The sequence below is a fragment of the Psammomys obesus genome, unplaced genomic scaffold (assembly GCF_907164565.1).
Source record: "Psammomys obesus unplaced genomic scaffold, mPsaObe1.curated_primary_1811, whole genome shotgun sequence".
NCBI lineage: Eukaryota > Metazoa > Chordata > Mammalia > Rodentia > Muridae > Psammomys > Psammomys obesus.
The window spans coordinates 5,773,338-5,792,981 of NW_026591918.1; the positions used below are offsets into that span (position 1 = coordinate 5,773,338).

The 19,644-nt window shown below is 40.7% G+C and overlaps 1 protein-coding gene across 1 annotated transcript in view; it reads left to right on the forward strand.

The window, feature by feature from the left end:
* Window positions 1-19,644, forward strand: part of Erc2 (ELKS/RAB6-interacting/CAST family member 2) — a gene marked incomplete in the record, with an annotated part of 884,729 nt that overhangs the window by 525,506 nt on the left and 339,579 nt on the right. Inside the window, 1 exon segment of the mRNA XM_055612370.1 lies at window positions 15,725-15,885. Coding sequence (XP_055468345.1) covers window positions 15,725-15,885 — 161 coding nt within the window.

Below are 19,644 nucleotides of genomic sequence, written 5' to 3' on the forward strand. Positions count from 1 at the left end.
TTCACTAGTCACCCATGCATGGTGACTAGCATGACTGATTCCAGCTGCAAACACTGGATATCTTTCCCAGCTCAGTAATAAGAACATTGTTACTTTGAAAACTTTCTCTCTCTTTTGTAAGAAAGTATGTTGTAGATTTTTTTGTCTTTGCCTTCTGTTCAGTTGCTCTAACACTATTGAAACAAACTCAAACAATTGCTTTTGTCAAACATCATTCAGGCAGATTTGTGTAAACCTATTTCTGCATTTTCTATTCTGCTCTGTCAATCCACATCTCTATCCCTATGCAAGTGTCACACTGTCTTGTTTACTAGAGCTACATTGAGGGTAGAGCTATTTCTCTCTTTGTTTTTCTTTGTCTGGCTTATTTTAGCTTCTCTGGAGCCTTGGCCTTTTCATATAAACTTTACAATAAGGTTGTCTATACCTATAATAAAATGTGCCAAAAGTTTGATAGGAATTATGTTAAAACTATAGATCACTCTGGGGGGAAATGACATCTTTATTGTATTTATTTTTCAAATTCACAGGGATACTCTGTTTCTGCCTTTATTTAAATTGTATTGATTTGTTGCATCAGAATTTTGTGATTTTTTTTTTTTTTTGGTGCATAGATCCTATACACATTTATTTAATTTTTTTAGCCGTTAGAAATACCATCTAGCACTACATTTTGTTTTTCACATATTTTTAGCATATGAAAATGATACAATTGATTTTTTCAGTTGATTATGTACCTTTGAACTTCTGTTGAATTTAAGAGTCTGGGAATCTCTGAGAGATTACTTAGAATTTTCTAGACAATTGTGTCATCTGGATGTAGAGACAGTCTTATTTACTTTTCTTTTTTTAGTGTTTACAGTTTTTATTTTTCTTTCCATATCTCAGTGTATAGAACTCCAAGTATTAAATTTAATAAGAGATTCAGTGAGATGTTGATAGCCTTTCCTTGTTCTTGGGGAAAAAAACATTTTCTACAAAGTACAATAACTACAAACTTTCTTGCTAGTTCTCACTCTTACAAATACTTCCCTCCATTTTCTTAGATGGTTTGAATCACAATTTTATATCTTTAGAAGGAAGAGAACTAAACAATGAACAGTATTTTGGTAGCATGTTCATTTGGTTCCGTATGACCTGTACTTCTAGGAAAACGGTTATTGGCAGAATTCTAAGAGGATCTTTGAGAGTTCCTCTCCCTGGAGTGTGTATCCTGTATGAAACAGGGCTGTTGCTCCTGTGATTAGGTGTGTCACAGTTGACTTTAAAAAAGAGCATAGTCCTTGGTGGACCTGGCCTCACCATGTAAGACCTGAAAAAGAACCAGGCACTTTCTGAATAAGTTGAGTCAAAGATGTGCCGAGTCTGATTTGTGTGTATCAGTACCTCTTCCTCTTTACTGTTCACTAGTCACCCATGCATGGTGACTAGTATGACTGATTCCAGCTCCAAACAATGGATATCTTTCCCAGTCTGATTTGAGGGAGATTCTCCATTGGCAGCTGTAAAGGTTTGATGGGCACATATGACTAGAAATGTAGGCAGTCTCTATGAACTTAGAGTGGCAAGGAAATAGTGACCTCATACCTACTTCTGCAGGAAAGTGAATTCTGCTTCACCTTCGTGATCCTGAAAAGGACCCCAGGCTCCAGATGAGAATGCTCTCTACCAATATCTTGAAGTAGAACTCGTGAGGCTAAGTGGATAACCCAGTCATTCCTTGTCCAGCCTTCTGACTACAGAACCATAAGCTACCAAATTCATGGAGATATTTAGAAAGGCATTTAGAAAAGAGCTGGGATCAAAGAACACCACAAACAAAATGGACCTAAGATCTATCTACTGACATGTTCATGCATGAAAACACCAGCCATGTGTGAGGTGATATGGTTAGGTACAGGGGTACTAACCAAAATGAGCTGAGCTCACTTTGCTTTTGAGAGGCTCAGAACTTCCTCCCAGATCCCCCAATTTATTACCTTCTAACAACTCTCCCCTTATATTTGTACTCAGAATACTCATATTCACATGAAGAGTAGTCCCACGCCATTCACAGGTAAATCTTTTGCTTTTTTACAGCATGATTTACTTACCAGCTTAGCAACCTTCTTCTTTGGAAATGTGTGAGGATCCAGTAGGATATGGAATTCACCATTGTTTAAGTCAGAAGCAACAATTATTTTGTTCAAGATGACTCCTCTTCTCTCCCTTTCAGCATATCTCCCTCAGTGATCTAGCAATTATATATTATATAAGAATAAGCTGTGTCAAGTGAGAGAGCAGCATGCATTAAGTTTTTTTGTGTTCAAGGAGTAAGGAGATGTAGAGAGAAGCCACCGTTATTGTTCAAAGTAGATAGACATTTGTCCTGAGAACAAGGGTCCAAGCTAGGGTTTAAGCTTGATTTGGGCTGATTTAAATTTTATTAGCATTAACAGGTATTTCCTCCAAAGCCTGGTCTACAGGAGACCTGTCTCATTCTTCCCCTCTGTAAGCTGCATAGAACTTCCCTAGGATCACAAGGAAATAGGTCTGCCTAACACCACCACGCTGATTTGCTGACTGGGAGTGAACAGACCAAACTAATAAAGGTGGCCAGATGATATGGACAATTGGTTTAGACTCTCTAGGACCTGACCATGTATTTGGAGTGCACCAGAAACAAGATGATACCAAGATCAGACAATGCTGCCTCAGCACAAAGCAAAGCACTAAAGCAAGTTATCAGACTGGTTGTTGAAAACCCATTAAGCCTTTAGCGGGGAAGAAAGAGAAAGGATCGAGGCACATGCGCATTGGAGGGCAGGGTGGAGGTGGCAGGAACTATTGCTGACAGCTCCCAAGTCACTAACACATGGCCACTCCCTGGCGGACCATGTCATAATCAGTATAAATCTCAGGGCTGTCAGGACCAGGCACTCATACTCGGAAGCAGAGCAGGTTTGTGGTCATTTTGGCCAAAGTAGTTACCACCATACCTGCTGTTGTGGGGTCCTGTCCTGCCCTGCAATTCTGTATCTTTCTCTTCCCCTTCTTTGGAGGTTATTGTCCATCTCTAACTCATCCCTCCTTCCCTTCCATGGAAACAGCTGTCCTTTATGCAGACCTTCCTTGGTTGAAATGTCTCAAAATTATTCATATCACTAACAGTGCCTAATGATAACAGTAAGTACAAGAAAGAATATATTACCTAAAATTCCTCACCTAGATACCATCCAACACATAAGAATAGGGTGATTCATCTTTCCAGTCTTTTTATCCTATGAATATACATTAAAATATCCCATATAGTTATGTTTATTGTATTTATTTATTATTGTATTATATTAAAATAAATATTGCATTCATTTTATTTTTAACATTTTTTATTAACCTGCTTTTCTCACCTATGTTTGTGTCTTTCCTTTATATGAAATCCTTGACTTAGGTGTATTTAATAGCTTCATAACATTCTGACAGTTGGGTGCCTGTGATTTTTTAAAATCTATATTCTTTGCAATATTATCATGTGTATGAGTATATAATTTGCTAATATCATTTCTATGGAAGTAAAAAAACACATATGTGTTCTTGTGTGTAGCATGTATACATACATTTAATTTTATTACAATGCTTACAAACAACATTGTAAATAAATTCCTGTGAGAACATCCCTTATTGTATCTTTAGAATAAATCACTAAAGGAGATCAGCTGGACCAAATGGCAATTCTTTTTAATTAATTAGTTATTTATTTAGTTAATTAATTAATTTTACATCTTGGTCTTAGCCCCATTCCTCCTTACCTCTCAGTCCCACCCTCCCTTCCTGTCCCCTGTTTCTCAGCAAAGAGGAGACCCCTTCCTATCTACCCCAGCTCATCAAGTCTTATCAGAGCTGAGCATGTTCTCTTCCCTTGTGGCCTGGCAAGGCAGTCCCTCCAGAAGGAAGTAATTGAAAAGCTGGCAAAAGAATCCATGTCAGAGAGAGTCCTGCTTCCCTTAATAGGGGACCATATGAGACCTGCCCTGCCCATCAGCCACAACTTTGTAGAGGGCCTAGGTCCAGTATATGCACAGTCCTTGGTTGGTGCTTCAGTCTCAGCAAGTCCCTCTTGACCCTGGTTAGTTGGCTCTGTTAATCTTCTTGTGAAGCTCCTAACACCTCCAGGTCCTTTTTTCCGTTCCCCCACTTTTCTACAAGGCTTCCTGCACCTCACCCAATATTTGGCTGTGAGTCTCAGCATCTGTCTCAAGGTGGTGTGGAGTGGAGCCTCTCAGAGGACGACTCTGTTTGACTTCTGTCTGCAAGCAGAGCAGAGCACCATTAATAGTGTCAGGTGTTAGTTCTCTTCCATGGGGTGGGTCTTGGGTTAGGTCAGGCATTGGTTGGACCTTCCCTCAGTTTCTTTTATATCTGCTCTATCTTTATCCCTGCACATCTTGTAGGCAGGGTGAATTTTGAGTCAAAGTTTTTGTAGGTGGGTTAGTGTTCCCCTCTCTCTACTTGTCTAGTTAGAGGGTGTCCTCTTCCATTTCCATGGACCCCGCTACTAGGAATCTCTGCTACAGTCCCTCTTACATCCCCCAGAAGCCTACCTTGATTGAGGTCTCAAGCTTGTCAGAGAGATGCTGTCACCCACAGTTCCTCTTCTCTATACGGGCCTTTTGTCCTCCCCTCCACTTCTTCCCGGGTCTGATCTCCACCCTCACATCTCTCTGTTTCCTCTCCTACCTTGTTCCTTCTCTTCAGCCATTACCTCTGTCTATTCTATTTCTCCTTCTGAGTGATATTTAAGCATCCTCCCTTGGATCTTCCTTGTTACTTATCTTCTTAGGGTCTGTGCATTGGTATATGTTTGTCCTGTACTATGTGCCTAAAACCTACTCATAAGTGAGCACAACCCATGTGTGCCGTGCTAGGTCTGTGTTCCCTCACTCAGGAAGATCTTTTACAGCTCCATCCATTTGCCTGAAAACTTCATGGCTTCTTTGTTTTTAATAGCTGAGTAGTATTCCATTGTGTAAATGTACCACAGTTTCTTTATCCTTTTTCGGTTGAGGGATATCTAGGCTGTTTCCAGTTTCTGGCCATTACAAATAAAGCTACCATGAACATAGTTGAGCAAATGTTCTTATTGTGTGGTAATTCTTAAGTCTTACTCCATGTTTAAAAAAAAAGAAGGTTTTTCTCCTATGATCAGAAATATAAGCCTTCCACAAAGATTGGATGTGACCTTTGGTCAAGGCCATGAAACATGCCTGCCCTGTTACTACTCTTTCCAATGAAGTGGGCATATGGGTATTTAGATTCAAATAAATAAAAATGAAACTGAAAAATCCAAGTCTTATGGTATAATACATCATGCCAAGTACTCTGTAGCCACAAATGGTTAGCGCATGTTCTTCCAACAGGTTGGCCCAGCACCACCAGGTTGCAGGGTGCCCTGTGGGTGCTATCCTCCTTTGCCTCTCTCTGTTCCTTCAGCTTATGTTTGGAAGTTTGCCTCTAAACACCATCCTTCAAACAAGCACCTTCCTTCAGAATCGTTGCAGGCTATCACATGCATACTAGGAGCAGGCAGGCAGGTGCTGTAGCTCAGGTGGTCCCCACCAGTACCTGACAAGATTGGCCAGATTTAACAGATGAGGAGACTGGTCTGTATACTGGGCCAGTGCACAGCCCACACATGCTGATGCTCTAGCCTCATTACCAGCTCAGCTATCTCACTTTGGAACCCATGCTCCTCAGCACCTTCCATACTGTTTCTAAAGAATGTGCAGTCTCCCGGCTGCTCTAAAAGCTCCCACTGGTAGCACACCTGGAACCCTGTCCCCACAATGCCAGGTAGAGAGGAGCATGCCTGTGGCCATTTTGGAGGCTTGTACTTACTTGTACTCTAGTGCCTTTGACTTAATGGTGTCTGTAAAGTCAGGTATATTTGCTTTGTACATTTCTTTTCTATCCATTTTTTGTCACAATGGGTGACTTGGTTAATTAGTCTGGGAAGAGAAAGGGGAAGCATAAAATGTTAAATGTGGCTGATTTGAGGAGCTTGAAGTGAATTCTGTTTGCAGAGGAAGGCTGAGATGTGGCATATTCAGCAAAGTTCTTAGGATGCTTCATTCAACAAGGAGGTGAATTGCCTGCAGAGTCTGGAGGTAGTTGCTGGGTCCAGGGGGTAAGCACCTTAGCCATCAGTTTCAACATTTTCCAAAAGGTGTCACTCTAATGCAGCAGTGGAGAGGTGGGAGGGTTGGCCAGATACAAGTGCCAGGTACCTCTAATAGCTGATTAGTAGTCCCTGCTCCTAACAGATCCTAAGGCTCAGAGCATTCATTGCTGGCTGAAAGTTGCTACTTCTGAGGAAGGAGGAGTTAAGCCTGTATGGTTATATTTTCCTTCCTTCCTCCTTCCCTTCCTCCTTCCCTTCCTTCTTTCGTTCCTTCCTTCCTTCCTTCCTTCCTTCCTTCCTTCCTTCCTTCCTTCTTCCTTTCTTCCTTCCTTCTATCTTTCTTTCCCTTTTTTTGCACTTGTTTGTATGTATGTACATGTTCATGGGAACACATATTTGTGTATGTACAAGTCAGAGACAAACCTTGGGTCTTGTTCTTGGGGGCTGTCTGTCCTCATTTTGAATGACACCTGCTTCTACCTTTCCAGTTCTGGCATAGCAAAGATGTACCCCCATGCTTGGCTTTTTATGTGGGTGCTGGAGACTGAGGATTGATCTCAGGTCTTCAGCCTTGCATAGAAAGCAATTTACACAGGCTGCACTGTCTCCTAGCTTCCTCCTGACCTGTGCTGTCAGCTTATGACCCAAGTCGACTGTGAACCTCCAGTAGAGCTGCCAGAGTCCAGCTATTCTCCTGGGGTCAGCTATTAGTCCTGTTTTGCTGTATTCAGGTTGTAGGGATTTCACTGGTTGAGGTGAGTGCATACTGAAACACTAAGAATAAAAAAGGCAGAAAACTGGGGTAGATGACAGAGCCAGTCTACTTTGAAAATACAGTATTAAAAGTTCCAAATCATGAGCACAATCTACTTACCAACCTCTAACTGGCATAAAATAAGAAAGGGTAAGAGTTTTTTCAAATCATTGTCTATCAGATTATGCCAAGCAAGGGGTTCACAAGCACAGGAGACCACCATGCCTTGGGAAGATATCCCAGGAACCCAGAGTAGTGTTCTTGGAAGATAACAGAGAGAAATTGTCAAATCATCAGTTAAACAGCTCACATATGTGTGCAAGTTTAGGTTGCTACATGGTAAAATTTAATGTCTTAAGGCAGTTTTAACATTTATCCTTTCAATGCTCTGTTGTTCAGGTTCAAAGATTCGTATTTCTCCAGAGCTGTATAGAAGGACTCTTTAGTCATCTATCCAATGATGTCCTTATTATAATTAACTGGTGTGGAGTTAGAAAATATTCAAGTGAAACTGAATAGTCTTAGTACTGTAACCATTTTATAGTCTTCAATACAGAAAGACTAATAAAATAAAATAAAATAAAATAAAATAAAATAAAATAAAATAAAATAAAATAAAATAAAATAAAAATTGGCAGATAATTGTTTAGGGTTTGGGAGTTTGGGTTTTGTTGTTGTTGTTTTTGTCTGTTTGTTTGATTGTTTTCATGTTTTTCCAGGTTACTCAGTTGGTAAAGTACTTTTCATGCAAGCATGAGGACCTGCATTTGGATCCCCACAACTTCTCCACCCCCATAAAAAAAAGAGCCAGACCTAGTGGCATGTACTATTAATCCTAGCACTGGGGGGTCTGAGATAAGAGGACTCTTAAACATCACCAATCAATCAGCCTAGCCAGATTAGTGAGAGATCAAATCAGTGAGAGACCCTTCTTGAAAAGCTAAAGTGGAGAGCAACCAGGGTTCCCACCACTGACCTCAGGGCTGGCAGGAAGAGCTGGGGAGGCCATGCTGCTGCTCTACTCCTTTGTATTCCTTAGTACTTTCCCTTCATAGTCATTTTTGAAATCACAACTGTAATTTATTGCTGTCTTTGACTCTGAGCCTCCTGGCAACCCAGACCTTCTGAGGACCAGCTTGTGGCTAGAGTGCAGCAGAGTGGATATTCCCTGTGAAGCATAAAGCAAAGAGGTTTGTATCCCCCAGGTCCTAGGATGGAACTTGCAGAGTCCAGAGCAGGCCTAGGAATCACTGGATTCTACTCCATCACAGAAGTGGAAACATTTTTATAACTCAGCTGTGGAATACAAGGGTCCTGGCTCTTGCCAGGATATCAGCGAGCCCTGGCCTTCGTCCTATCAGGAGCTGTACTTGAGCATATTGTCTCCATGGCAAAGGACAGGTACGCTAGGCAATCAGATGGCAAGGCCTTGAAGAGCAGAAAATATTAAGGTTGGCATTAATTTTTCATTTATTATTGTAGAAAATGGGTCAGACTGAGTGTTTTAAAGTTATGGTCTTTGCGTTCCCATTCTTCCCACTGTGTAGCACTTATTAGGAACGCTGGGACACTGACCGTGTTGTTGTTCTCTAGGGGCTGTGCCATGCAGAAACGGTACAGACTGTGAGAACTTAACACCCCTAGGTTGCGTAGAGAAGTCTTGGATAGAAATGCCCATAGGGTGTTAGACAAAGAGTCCTGGGTACTTTATCCACACTATCTTAGGTTGGCTAATGTCAATCCTACATGGCAGTTCTGTCTTCCCATTTGGGAAGGAAGGATTTTAAAGTTTAAAGAGAGGTCAGCAATGTCCAAGGTTCCCAGGCTTGTCCACACTTTGGAATCACCAGATCCTTAATAAAATATAGATGCCTGTGTGTGATCACAGAATTAGGGGGTTTTCTAACTTCATAAGTGACTTTAATATGTAGTACGATAAAGCATTGGGAATTATATTATATATCAATATATATTGTGATATATATATATATATATATATATATATATATATATACATGATATATCAACAATTAAAGAAATCAAGGCCATGAATTTGAGATACAGTGAGGGAGGTTTACATGGTTGGAGGAGGAATTAAAAGGGATGAAAATGATGTGATTATATTCTAATTAAAAAAATGTTATCCAGGTGCAGTGGCACTCAGGGAGGCAGAGGCTGACAGATCTCTGTGAGTTTGAGGCCAGCCTGGTCTACAAAGCAAGTCCAGGGTAGCCAAGGCAATAGAGAGAAGAACCCTGTCTCAAAACAACAACAATAAAATGATAGCTAAGTGGTGGCAGTACCCAACTTTAACAGCACTCAGGAGGCAGAATCTGGTAGATCTCTGAGTTCAAGGCCAGGCCCTGCTACAGAGCAAGTTCCAGGACAGCCAGGGCTGCACAAAGAAACTCTGTCTCAAAAAGCAAGCAAATAAATTGTGGTACATCTATACAATGGAATACTACTTAGCAATTAAAAAGAATGAAATGTGCAGGCAAATGGTGGGAACTGGAAAAGATCATCCTGAGTGAGGTATCCCAGAAGTAGAAAGACACACAGGGTATGTACTCACTTATAAGTGGATATTAGACATACAATGTGGTATAAACATACTAAAATCTGTATACCAAAAGAAACTAATCAAGGAGGACTCTGGGTAACATGTTCAATCCTCATTCAGAAAAGCAAAGGGGATGGACATCAGAAGAGGGAGAAAACAGGGAACAGGACAGGAGCCTACCACAGAAGGCCTCTGAAAGATTCTACTCTGAAGGATATCAAAGCAGATGCTGAGACTTATAGCCAAACTATGGGCATAGTGCAGGAAATCTTAAGAAAGAAGTAGGAAATAGTAAGACCTACAGAGGACAGGAGCTCCACAAGGAGAACAACATAACCGAAACATCTGGGCACAGGGGTCTTTTCTGAGACTGATACTCTAACCAAGGGCCATTCATGGAGATAACCTAGGACTCCTGCACAGATGTAGCCCATGGCAGTTCAGTGTCCAAGTGGGTTCCGTAGTAATGGGAACTGAGACTGTCTCTGAGATGAACTGATTGGCCAGCTCTCTGATCACCTCCCCCTTGGGGGGGGGTGGGGAATGCAGCCTTGCCAGGCCACAGAGGAAGACAATGCAGCTATTCCTGATGAGACCTGATAGACTAGGATCAGAAGGAAGGGAGGAAGACCCCCCCATAAGTGGACTGGTGGAGGGGCATGGGTGGAGAAGAGGGAGGGAAAGTGTGGTTGGGAGGGAGGGAGGGAGGAGGCTACAGCTGAGACACAAAGTGAATAAACTGTAATTAATGAAAATAATTTAAAAAGCAAGCAAACAAACAAAAATATTTTTTTAAAGCCTAAATTAAAAAAAAAATGATGTAAGAAGGCAATGCTCCTCTAGGTGCAAACAACACTTGATCCAGATTCCGTTTGCTGGGTTGAGGCTTTTGATCACTCAAGAAGTATTAAATAGAATAAAGGGGATCATGTGTAGACAAGGCCCTGAAAGATGGTCATCTTTATTGAATAGAATAGAATGAAGGACAGCCCAAAAGTATATGTTCACATGCCCATGAGACTGAGGGTAGGTCAGAGTCAGCCTGAAATCCTAATTCAGTAATAAGCAAACATATAATGGGTCAGATATTCACTGGGCACTGTGTTTATAAAAGCCACCGCTCCGATAGCATCAAGTTCTAGCTATCTTCATTGTCACTTGGATTTGATGTGGAATCATCCAGGAGACCGAGGAATACCTCTGGCTATGTCTGTGTTGGTGTTCAGAGATTCACTACAGAGAAAGACCATCAATAGGTTCCTTCTGATAGACTAAGGGCTTGTAGGATAGGAAAGGAGAAAGTGGGCTATAGACCAGCATCTACCACCTTCTGCTCCAGGGCCCTTGAATGCAAACAAGCTTCACACTTCTCTTGGTACAGCCATAAGCCTTATCTACTAATGTATTCTCTGAAACTGTGAGTTAAAATAAATGTTTCATCCCTTAAGTTGCTTCTTTAGGCATACTTGGTCACAATGAGGAGAAGAGTGACTTAACTCAGGCTCACAAGGCTCTTTGAGCTAAGTAAGCACTGTTATTAGCCCTCCTTCACAGGTAAGGAACCTATGCTGCCTATTGTGTATAGGATGTACCAGATGTTTCCTGATCTCCAGTCTTTACACCTAAAACTTTCTATACATTGCTTAAGTCATACAGCCCTAACCTGTTAAGGAATCACCACCATTGTCAATGAAGAGAATTGGTTGCATTCCCAAAGTTCCATAACTAATAAGTGTTGAAACCGGAATTATTAATACAGAGTAATCTAACATAATATTTCATACTTTTAACCATTGTTAGTGTTTTAATACCTTAATTTTTAAGATTTTACATTAAATCTTAAGTGAAATATTATGTATAAAACACATAAAAGTAGATTTTAACTCCCTTTCAGTTGGGGATGAAGGAATAAGACCCTTGCTGATTCTCATTCATCTCGTTCTGCTAACCATATCAGCTTCCAATCACCTTGGTAGAATCCTTGATATCTAAGGAACCTAGTTCAAACCCAGCGCTTTGTATATCACAACCTTTTAGGTGTCAGGTATAGGTCAGTAATATTTTTGACACGTGTTGATATAGGAATAGCTCCCTGGCAACAGGAAGATTAGTTGTCACAATAATCTTGTAGAACTTCTTTGAATGCCAGACTCGTAGAAATCAATTCAGAGACATGGAGTCAAAATGGCTAAAAATGGAAATCATAAGGGAAGTCCCCTTGACTTAGAACTGTAGAGAACACTTGAGCATCAGCAGAAAAACCACTAGCAACTGTTTTCTCATCTGCCCCCCTTTTTTCTACAATCGCTTCTTCTTTCTTTAAAGCAAACAAAGCCTCCTTCTAGTCCTATCCTGAGAAATCCCCCCTTTTATTCCCTATTATAATTTCCCTGGTTTTTAGTTTTGTCTGCTCTTTGCTACCCCTTTCTAATTATCTTTCATACAATCTATCAGACCTGGCTGAGAAATGTGCTCTATTGTGGGAGAAACTGGCCAGATAAAACTAGGCCCTCGCTGAGGGCCTCCCTCACAGACAGAGGCTAGGGAGGCCCACGTAGGGCTGTATATACATGCAGGCACACACACAGACATGCATGTGTGTGTGTGTCTCATCACTGTCAGTCCTGTCATACATAGGAGAGGGGATGGGACCTGAGGTAGTGGGTCAAAAAGAATGCTATCATGGACTGATAGATCTATGATGTGTTTCTGAAATAAAACTCTTGGACTTGATGATGAGTTGGGAATTAGAGAAAGGAGAAGAATATGTGATTTTGAGGTTCTTTTTTGTATGTTTATTTTTATTCTTTTACTTGATTAATTCAATTTACATCTCAGTCATAGGTCCCTCTCTCCTCTCCCCCCAGTTCCACCTTCCCTCCCGCATCCCCTCTACCCTGTTCTTCAGAACATGGGAGCCCCCCTACCCAGACACCTCAGCTCATATAATTCACATGAGGACTGAGTTCGTCTTCCTCCCCTGTGGCCTTGTAAGAAAGTCCCATCAGGGGGAAATGATCAAAAAGCAGGTAACACAGTCTATGTCAGAGATATCCCTACTTCTCTAACTAGTGTACCAGCATGAAGCCTAAGGTTCCTATCGGGCTTGTCTTCTTGGGTCTGTGGTTGTACTATTTCCTGCATTGTATGTCTAAAATCCACTTACAAGTGAGTATACACCATGTTTGTCTTTCTGGGTCTGTGTTACCTCACTCAGGGTGATCTTTTCTAATTCCATCCATTTGCTTGCAAATTTCATGATTTCCTTGTTTTTAATGACTGAGTAGTATTCCATTGTGTGAATGTGCCACCATTTCTTTATCTATTCTTCAGTTGAGGGACATCTAGGTTGTTTCCAGATTCTGGCTATTACAAATAAAGCTGTTATGAACACAGTGAGCAAATGTCCTCGTGTGGTGGAGCGTCCTTTGGCTGTATGCTGGATGCTGGGTCTTGAGGTATAGCTTTTCCCAGTTTTCTGTGAAAGCACCGGATTGATTTCCAAAGTGGTTATGGAAGTTTGCACTCCCACCAGCAATGAAGGAATGTTCCTCTTTTTCGACATATTTGCCAGCATGTTTTGTCACTTTTGTTTTTGATCTTGGCCATTCTGACAGGTATAAGATACAATCTCAGAGTCTTTTTAATTTTAATTTCCCTGATGAGTAAGGATGTTTAACATTTCTTTAAGTGCTTCTCCACCATTCAAAATTCCTCTGTTGAGAATTCTTTGCTTAGCTTAGTATCCCATTCTTAAAATTGCATTATTAGCTTGCTAGTGCTTAATTTCTTGAGTTCTTTATATATTCTGGATATTAGCCCTTTGCTGGATGTAGGATTGATGAAGATCTTTTCTCCAGCTGTAGACTGCCATTTCATTCTATCGATAGTGTCTTTTGCTTTACAGAATCTTTTCAGTTTCAAGAGGTTCCATTTATTAATTGTAGATCTTAGAACCTAAGCTATTGGTGTTCTATTCAGGAAGTGCTCTATTGTGCTAATGACTTCAAGACTCTTACTCACTTTCTTCTCTAGCAGATTTAATATATCTGGTATGTTGAGGTCTTTGAATCACTTGGACTTGACTTTTGTGCAGGGTTATAAATATGGATCTATTTACATTTTTTTCTGCATGTAGATATCCAGTTAGACCAGCACCATTTGTTAAAGATGCTGCATAGCGTTCTGAAATACCATTTCAAAACTCTCCTTGCAACATGTTGGGAATGTCAGTTTTACTCAATACTAGGAACCACGGATGCTGGGAACAAATGGTTTCTCCACCATTCAAACATGGAATTGTACCTCTTGGGTGTCCAGGTAGCAGTGCTGAAAGAACAAATCAATGCTGTCAACTATAACTGTTTAAAAATATTTGGTTAGGATATTGTTAAGCTGGCTGCCATCTGCCACAAGCATATTGATGGCAGGAGAACTAAAAACTTGTAAACCTAGTTCTAAACCTAGTTGCTATTTCTTGGGTCTACAGATTCAGACAGTTCAGCTTCAATTAATAAGAAACCCAGAGATATCTGTCTCCCTTAGAATAAATAGTGTATTTGAAGTAACGAACATTAGTAACAGAAAGTGGAGTCTAGAGGACACAGATTATATGACTTGGAGAAGTCAGGCAGTCTCTGAATTGGTCTTTGGAATGACTGTATTGTGACAGTTCTAAAAAAGCTTTACTTTATTTTAATTAAATATGTGCATGTCGGTATGTGCTGATGGAGGCTAGAGGTTTTGTATCTCCCGGAGCTGTAGAAACGGGCAGCCATAGAAAGCTGCCTGAACTGGATGCTGAAAACCAACTGTGGCCCTCAGCAGGAGCAGTGCGTCTTGTGGACCGCCTAGCCATCTCTCCGACCTGTGGTAGCTTTTTGAAATACTGCTATAGAGTTATAAATCTATAAAGGAATAGGCTACTTTGGTGTGATGCTTTTCAGAAAGGCTCCTAGTCATATTTGTTAATCTTCACGTGAAACTGAAAAAACTTAATTGCTTTTTAGATTTTTATCCATTTGTAAATACTAGTCTATAGGTAAACATATGTGATTCTGTGTTATTTTGTAGATTATTCTTTATATTTTGTGCTTTTAAAATTTTAGTTTTAGCTCTGGTTTGTAAGATCATTAAGTTTTCCCTTTTTATCAGGGCAAAATGGAGGGTGTTCTGAACCTTAAAAGCATGTAATTTACCTTGGACATGAACTTTAGTGCTTATTCTGAATGAAGTCCATGTAAAACTGTAGAAATTGTGTAGAAAGTCTTTATGAATTGGGACCTAACATGTCATTGACACGCTGTGAAGGGTTTTCTGTTGACTTTACTGATGGATGAGCCCAGGCTGCCAAGTTCAGCTGGAAATTGAGTCTTAGAAATCCATACATCAGCGCTGGAATCTAGAAACTTCCTGGAGCCTGGTTTTGAATGAGCAGGGTGGATGGAGACCGTGTCTGTACAGGGAATGACATTTCACCAGCCTTCTTCATGGAAGTCTCTGGAACATGATCATAAACAGCAGTCCTCTTTGTTGTGTGTTGGATTTTAAAGCTCCCAGTGATTTGAAGAGAGTTAGCCCTTGTCTCAGAGCTCCTTGGTCCAATTCTGGGGGACCTGGCTGAAAACCCTAGATATTTGATAGTCTGGCTTATTTCTATGGTGTATTAGCACCCTATAAAAGTTGCATGTCATTTACTTCAAGTTTGGAACCCTCTCAGGCTTTATGGGCAAACCAAACTTGAACCTTTTGTGGCTGTATTTCTATTTGCCTTTGGCCAAACCCTGCTTCCTGATTGTAAGTCAGGAAAGTGAGGTGACAAGGGCTTCTGAGGCTCTGTGGACATCAAATACCTTTGACCAAACAAGGCCTTGATAGCTTAAAACATGAATGAATCTGAAACACTTGATTAGCTTTCTGTACAAACACTCTGGGGCCTACACACAAGTGATTGTGAGTCCTACCTTCCTCCAGCTTGGAGGAGGGTGCCAGAGATTATGAACCATAGGTTGAAGCTGGGTCAAGCATCCCTTTCTAAAAAAATTGTTAAACAGTCTCTATAAAGATCATTGGTCAGTCCAATTGAGTAGAGCTTGGGGGAGTTGGGGATTGCTTGTGTTTGAAAGCTTTGTTTTTCATCAGAGACAGAGAACAAAGGGGCTCCTTTTTGGGTAGCTCTAGAAGACCCGTTGGCCCTCTGTGTTTCTTGGGTATGAGTGAACAAGAACTGACATGTGAATGTCCATGTCCCTTTCAGATAGAGGAGCTGATGAATGCCTTGGAGAAGACCCGGCAGGAGCTGGACGCCACCAAGGCACGCCTCGCCTCCACCCAGCAATCTCTTGCTGAAAAGGAAGCACACCTGGCCAACCTCCGGATTGAGAGGAGGAAACAGCTGGAGGAGATCCTGGAGATGAAGTGAGTACCCATCTTTGCTCTTCCGGTCTTTCGTGACCTCCCTTTGATGATAGAAAAAGGGAAGGGCTGGAAACATGAAGAAAGGACTCAGAAAATGAGTGGTTTTGGAGATACTACTTATGTTTTAAATTATAGTTTTGGTGGCTCCTTGTACACAACTTTTTCTACATCTGCTACTTTAAACCCGTGTATCCAGCATTGCAGGAGCCATGTCCATGTTCTGTGGATGGTACTGCATCCGTGGGTCTTTTGCAAAAGTCTGAGGCAGTCGAGAGACAGAGCAAAGAACAGTGGTGATCTGGAGTGCTGCTTGCAGTCAGTCAGTGCAACTTTCCTGAGGAGCCATGACTTTGCTAATTGCTATCTTCACTTCTGTTCAGTGCCAGTCTTGTCCTGGTTTTCATAGTGTCAAGGAAACAGAATTTGGGAGATTGATAAAATTAAGGTTGGACTCTCCTTTCCCAACATTCACACCTGGGTTCAGGTAGAAAGGAAACGGCAAGGAAAAGGAACTATTTCATTGCTTTCTTTGCTTTAATTAATAACATGAAGTTTGGTGCTGGGAAGCAGTCTTTTCTATGGCCTTATGACACACCCACCTACACCTACCCAGCTCCTATTTTTCTTTCCCAATAAAAGATTACCATGGACGAAAGTAGGAAGGACAATTATTAAGTGATTTGAATAATAATTGCAATGGATTTGTTTCTAAAGAACTAGTCAAGAAATAGCATTTCTATAAGTGTTCAAATTAAACAATCAGTAAGATATAATTTAAATCCGACTCCCTCCCATAATCAGGGGAAGCATACATAATTGTGGCATCTTAAGACAGTAACACAGACTTTGAAATTGGTGGCTAGGTGTGGAAGAGTGACCTCATGGTGACCCAGCAAGTCTTACACATGGTTAACATTAAACTACGAAAGCTTAGATCATGGAAAATATGGAATGAAGTATTTTGAAGGGTTTAATAATAAGAATAAAACTTTTATGTCTCTTCAACTACCTCAGTTTCTCCAAGACTAAAGAACCAGCAAGGTTTCTTTTTCATGTATAAACTCATATATACTAGCATTTTGTCTAATAAAAGATGATATAATAAAAACAGATATTATACACCAGTTAGAAGCCAGGGAACTGAGATTCTGAGAGATTCAAATAATTTGCTTAAGGCCACCTGGCCAGGATTAAAGCAAAGCCTTCTATTTCAAGCTCCCTTTCTACTACCTCATTCTCCCATGGAGCTTTGTGTGGATTTTACCAGGCCTGGAACTTCTGTCTGCCTTGGTCACCCCTGAACTCTTGTTGCCATTAGCAGAGTTGGTCATATGGCAGGTGCTCACTGACGATTGGGCAAGTGAGTAGCTGAGATGGTGAAAATGGGGTCTTGTATAGCTGAGGGGAAAAACATTCCGGGCATTAATGTAAGCACACCAATGTGATGGACCCACTGGCCACAGGCACATCCCGCTTCTGTCTCCTTGTGTGCTGCTACATGTTCAGACAGTCCTGTTCTCGTTCTTCAGGGCTCTTCATGTCAGCTCTGCAGCTCCTGCATTGATGTAGAATGCCGTGAGAGGAGCTTTTTTTCATTCTTGTTTATAAAAAGAGCATGTACTTTGATAATTTTTGAGAAGAGTAGTATATATATATTTATATATTATATATATATATTTAAATATATATATATATATATTTAAAAAAAAAGCTTAGAAATCATCACATCTTGGCTATAATCCTGTTACTTTTACCTGCTGACAATGACAGGGAGCTGCTCTTAACCTTGCTCACCCTCTGCTAACTTGTCTCCTCCTAACAGTGTGCAAAGGGTAGATGTGAGTGGAGGCCATGACACACAGAAAATGGTACATGTCTGCAAAGGCTCTGTTGGCCAGAGAATGTAATGTCACAGGTCTAAGGTGCTTTGTGAGGAGAGCCATTTATCTAAAATTGGATTTATTTTTCTAAAACATATAAACCATTTCCATGGGAATGTTTTCCCACTTAATTTCATGATTTCAGATAGCACCCAGCTAAGGCCTCTTCTGGTAAATTGCCACATTATTTCTGAAGTGTTTAATCTGCTGCCATTGCAGAATAAATATGGTTCTTCTGTTAATTTTGTTGGTAGAAAGAAACAAAGTCCTACTTCATTAAACCAATGTGAGCCTAATTCATTACTTAGCTCACCCAGAAGATCAACTTATGTCTTACTTGGGACTAAGGAAACCTATGTATGAGACAAGCGTACTGACTGAGGCTCCCAACTAGATTCATCAGCCTTCACAGCTGCTCAAGCCAACCAGCTTGTTTTATCTATTATGACTTTTGAGCTGAACTAATTGCTACATTGCGACCTGACATTGACTGAGCCCTGTTTAAGTTGCCGCAAGCAGTTAGATGTGTGTTATTGTTGTTGGTGCTTGTTAAACACGCTAGGCTAACACTTGGCCTTTCGTTCCGTGGACGCTCAACTTCTAAACCCTGTTAGAAAGGGAGTCACCGTGAAGTGCTGGAGGGAACAGGATAGAGTCCTGACAGAAGATGAAGCCATTAGTTTCTCACACCATGGCGCGAAAGGAGATCGCTTTCTGGGTGCCTCGGTTTTTTTCTTCATTTACATGGAGGTAGTGATGCCTACCCTGCCTGCTTTATGGAAGTGTGCTAAGGTCACATAAGAAGCAGGTACTGAACTATGATTAATATAAAATAGCATATGTGAAAGTACTTTAAAATCTAACATTGGGCTTTTAAAACTGAGAGGTGTGTGTGTTAAAATTATTGCAAAATCAAATGGTATGAAGTTTTAGAATTTTAAGGCAGCTGGACCTACTCTCCCAATGTGCATAAGCAGATCCCTGTCCACATAATTGCCAATGAAGAATTTAAAAAGGCCCAGGGAAGCACCACTCTGGATAGAAGCCATGGCTTCATAAAGGAGCAGGCCATCTGCCGGGGACATGCAGGAGCTCTTCTTCTTATTTGTCTTTTGTTGTTCTTGTTGTTGTTGGTTTTTGTTTGTTTGTTTGTTTGCTTTAAGCATGTCTTTCTTTTTCCATTTTGGCTACATAAAGCTGGCATGATCATCAGCTATAGAAGAATTGTGAATTTACTAAGTAATATTGTTCATTTAAGGGAGAAAAAGGAAAAGGAACATAAAGAAGCAACATGACTCACCGGTCACCCATGTCCTCAACATAGAACATTACTGAGGGCATTTCAGTGTATGCTTCTACGAATGTGCCTTATTTTTTTTTTCAGGAAGATTAAATGTCCTTTCCTATTTTATAAATTCCATTTCTCTTGCTTTCTTCTAAATGTGAACACATTTTATATTATAGACGTAGAATCATGGTATTTTAAATGACTTAATGTATTAACATAAAGGTTTACTGCATTATTTTGGTTCAAAGTTTTGCTAATATAAAGAAAGCTTTGGGGGGGGGTAAAATATATTTACATGAAGCTATAAGCAACAACCGGAACAAACAGTACAGATAGTCTTCTCGAAGTCTTGATCACTTAGGCATTGGCAACATCCTTCAGGTTGGCACTGGTACAGGCTGATTTACCTCGTTTTAGTTCACTGGTTTGTTGTGTATCTTGCAATGTTCTCACATGCTTCAATGCTTGTTTCACTATCACAAGAGTCTCTAGTCTTACCTTCGGTAGCCCGTTACTCTTGGCTATTTCAGGTTCTCTAGACAGGTGTGTGTGTGTGTGTGTGTGTGTGTGTGTGTGTGTGTGTGTGTGTGT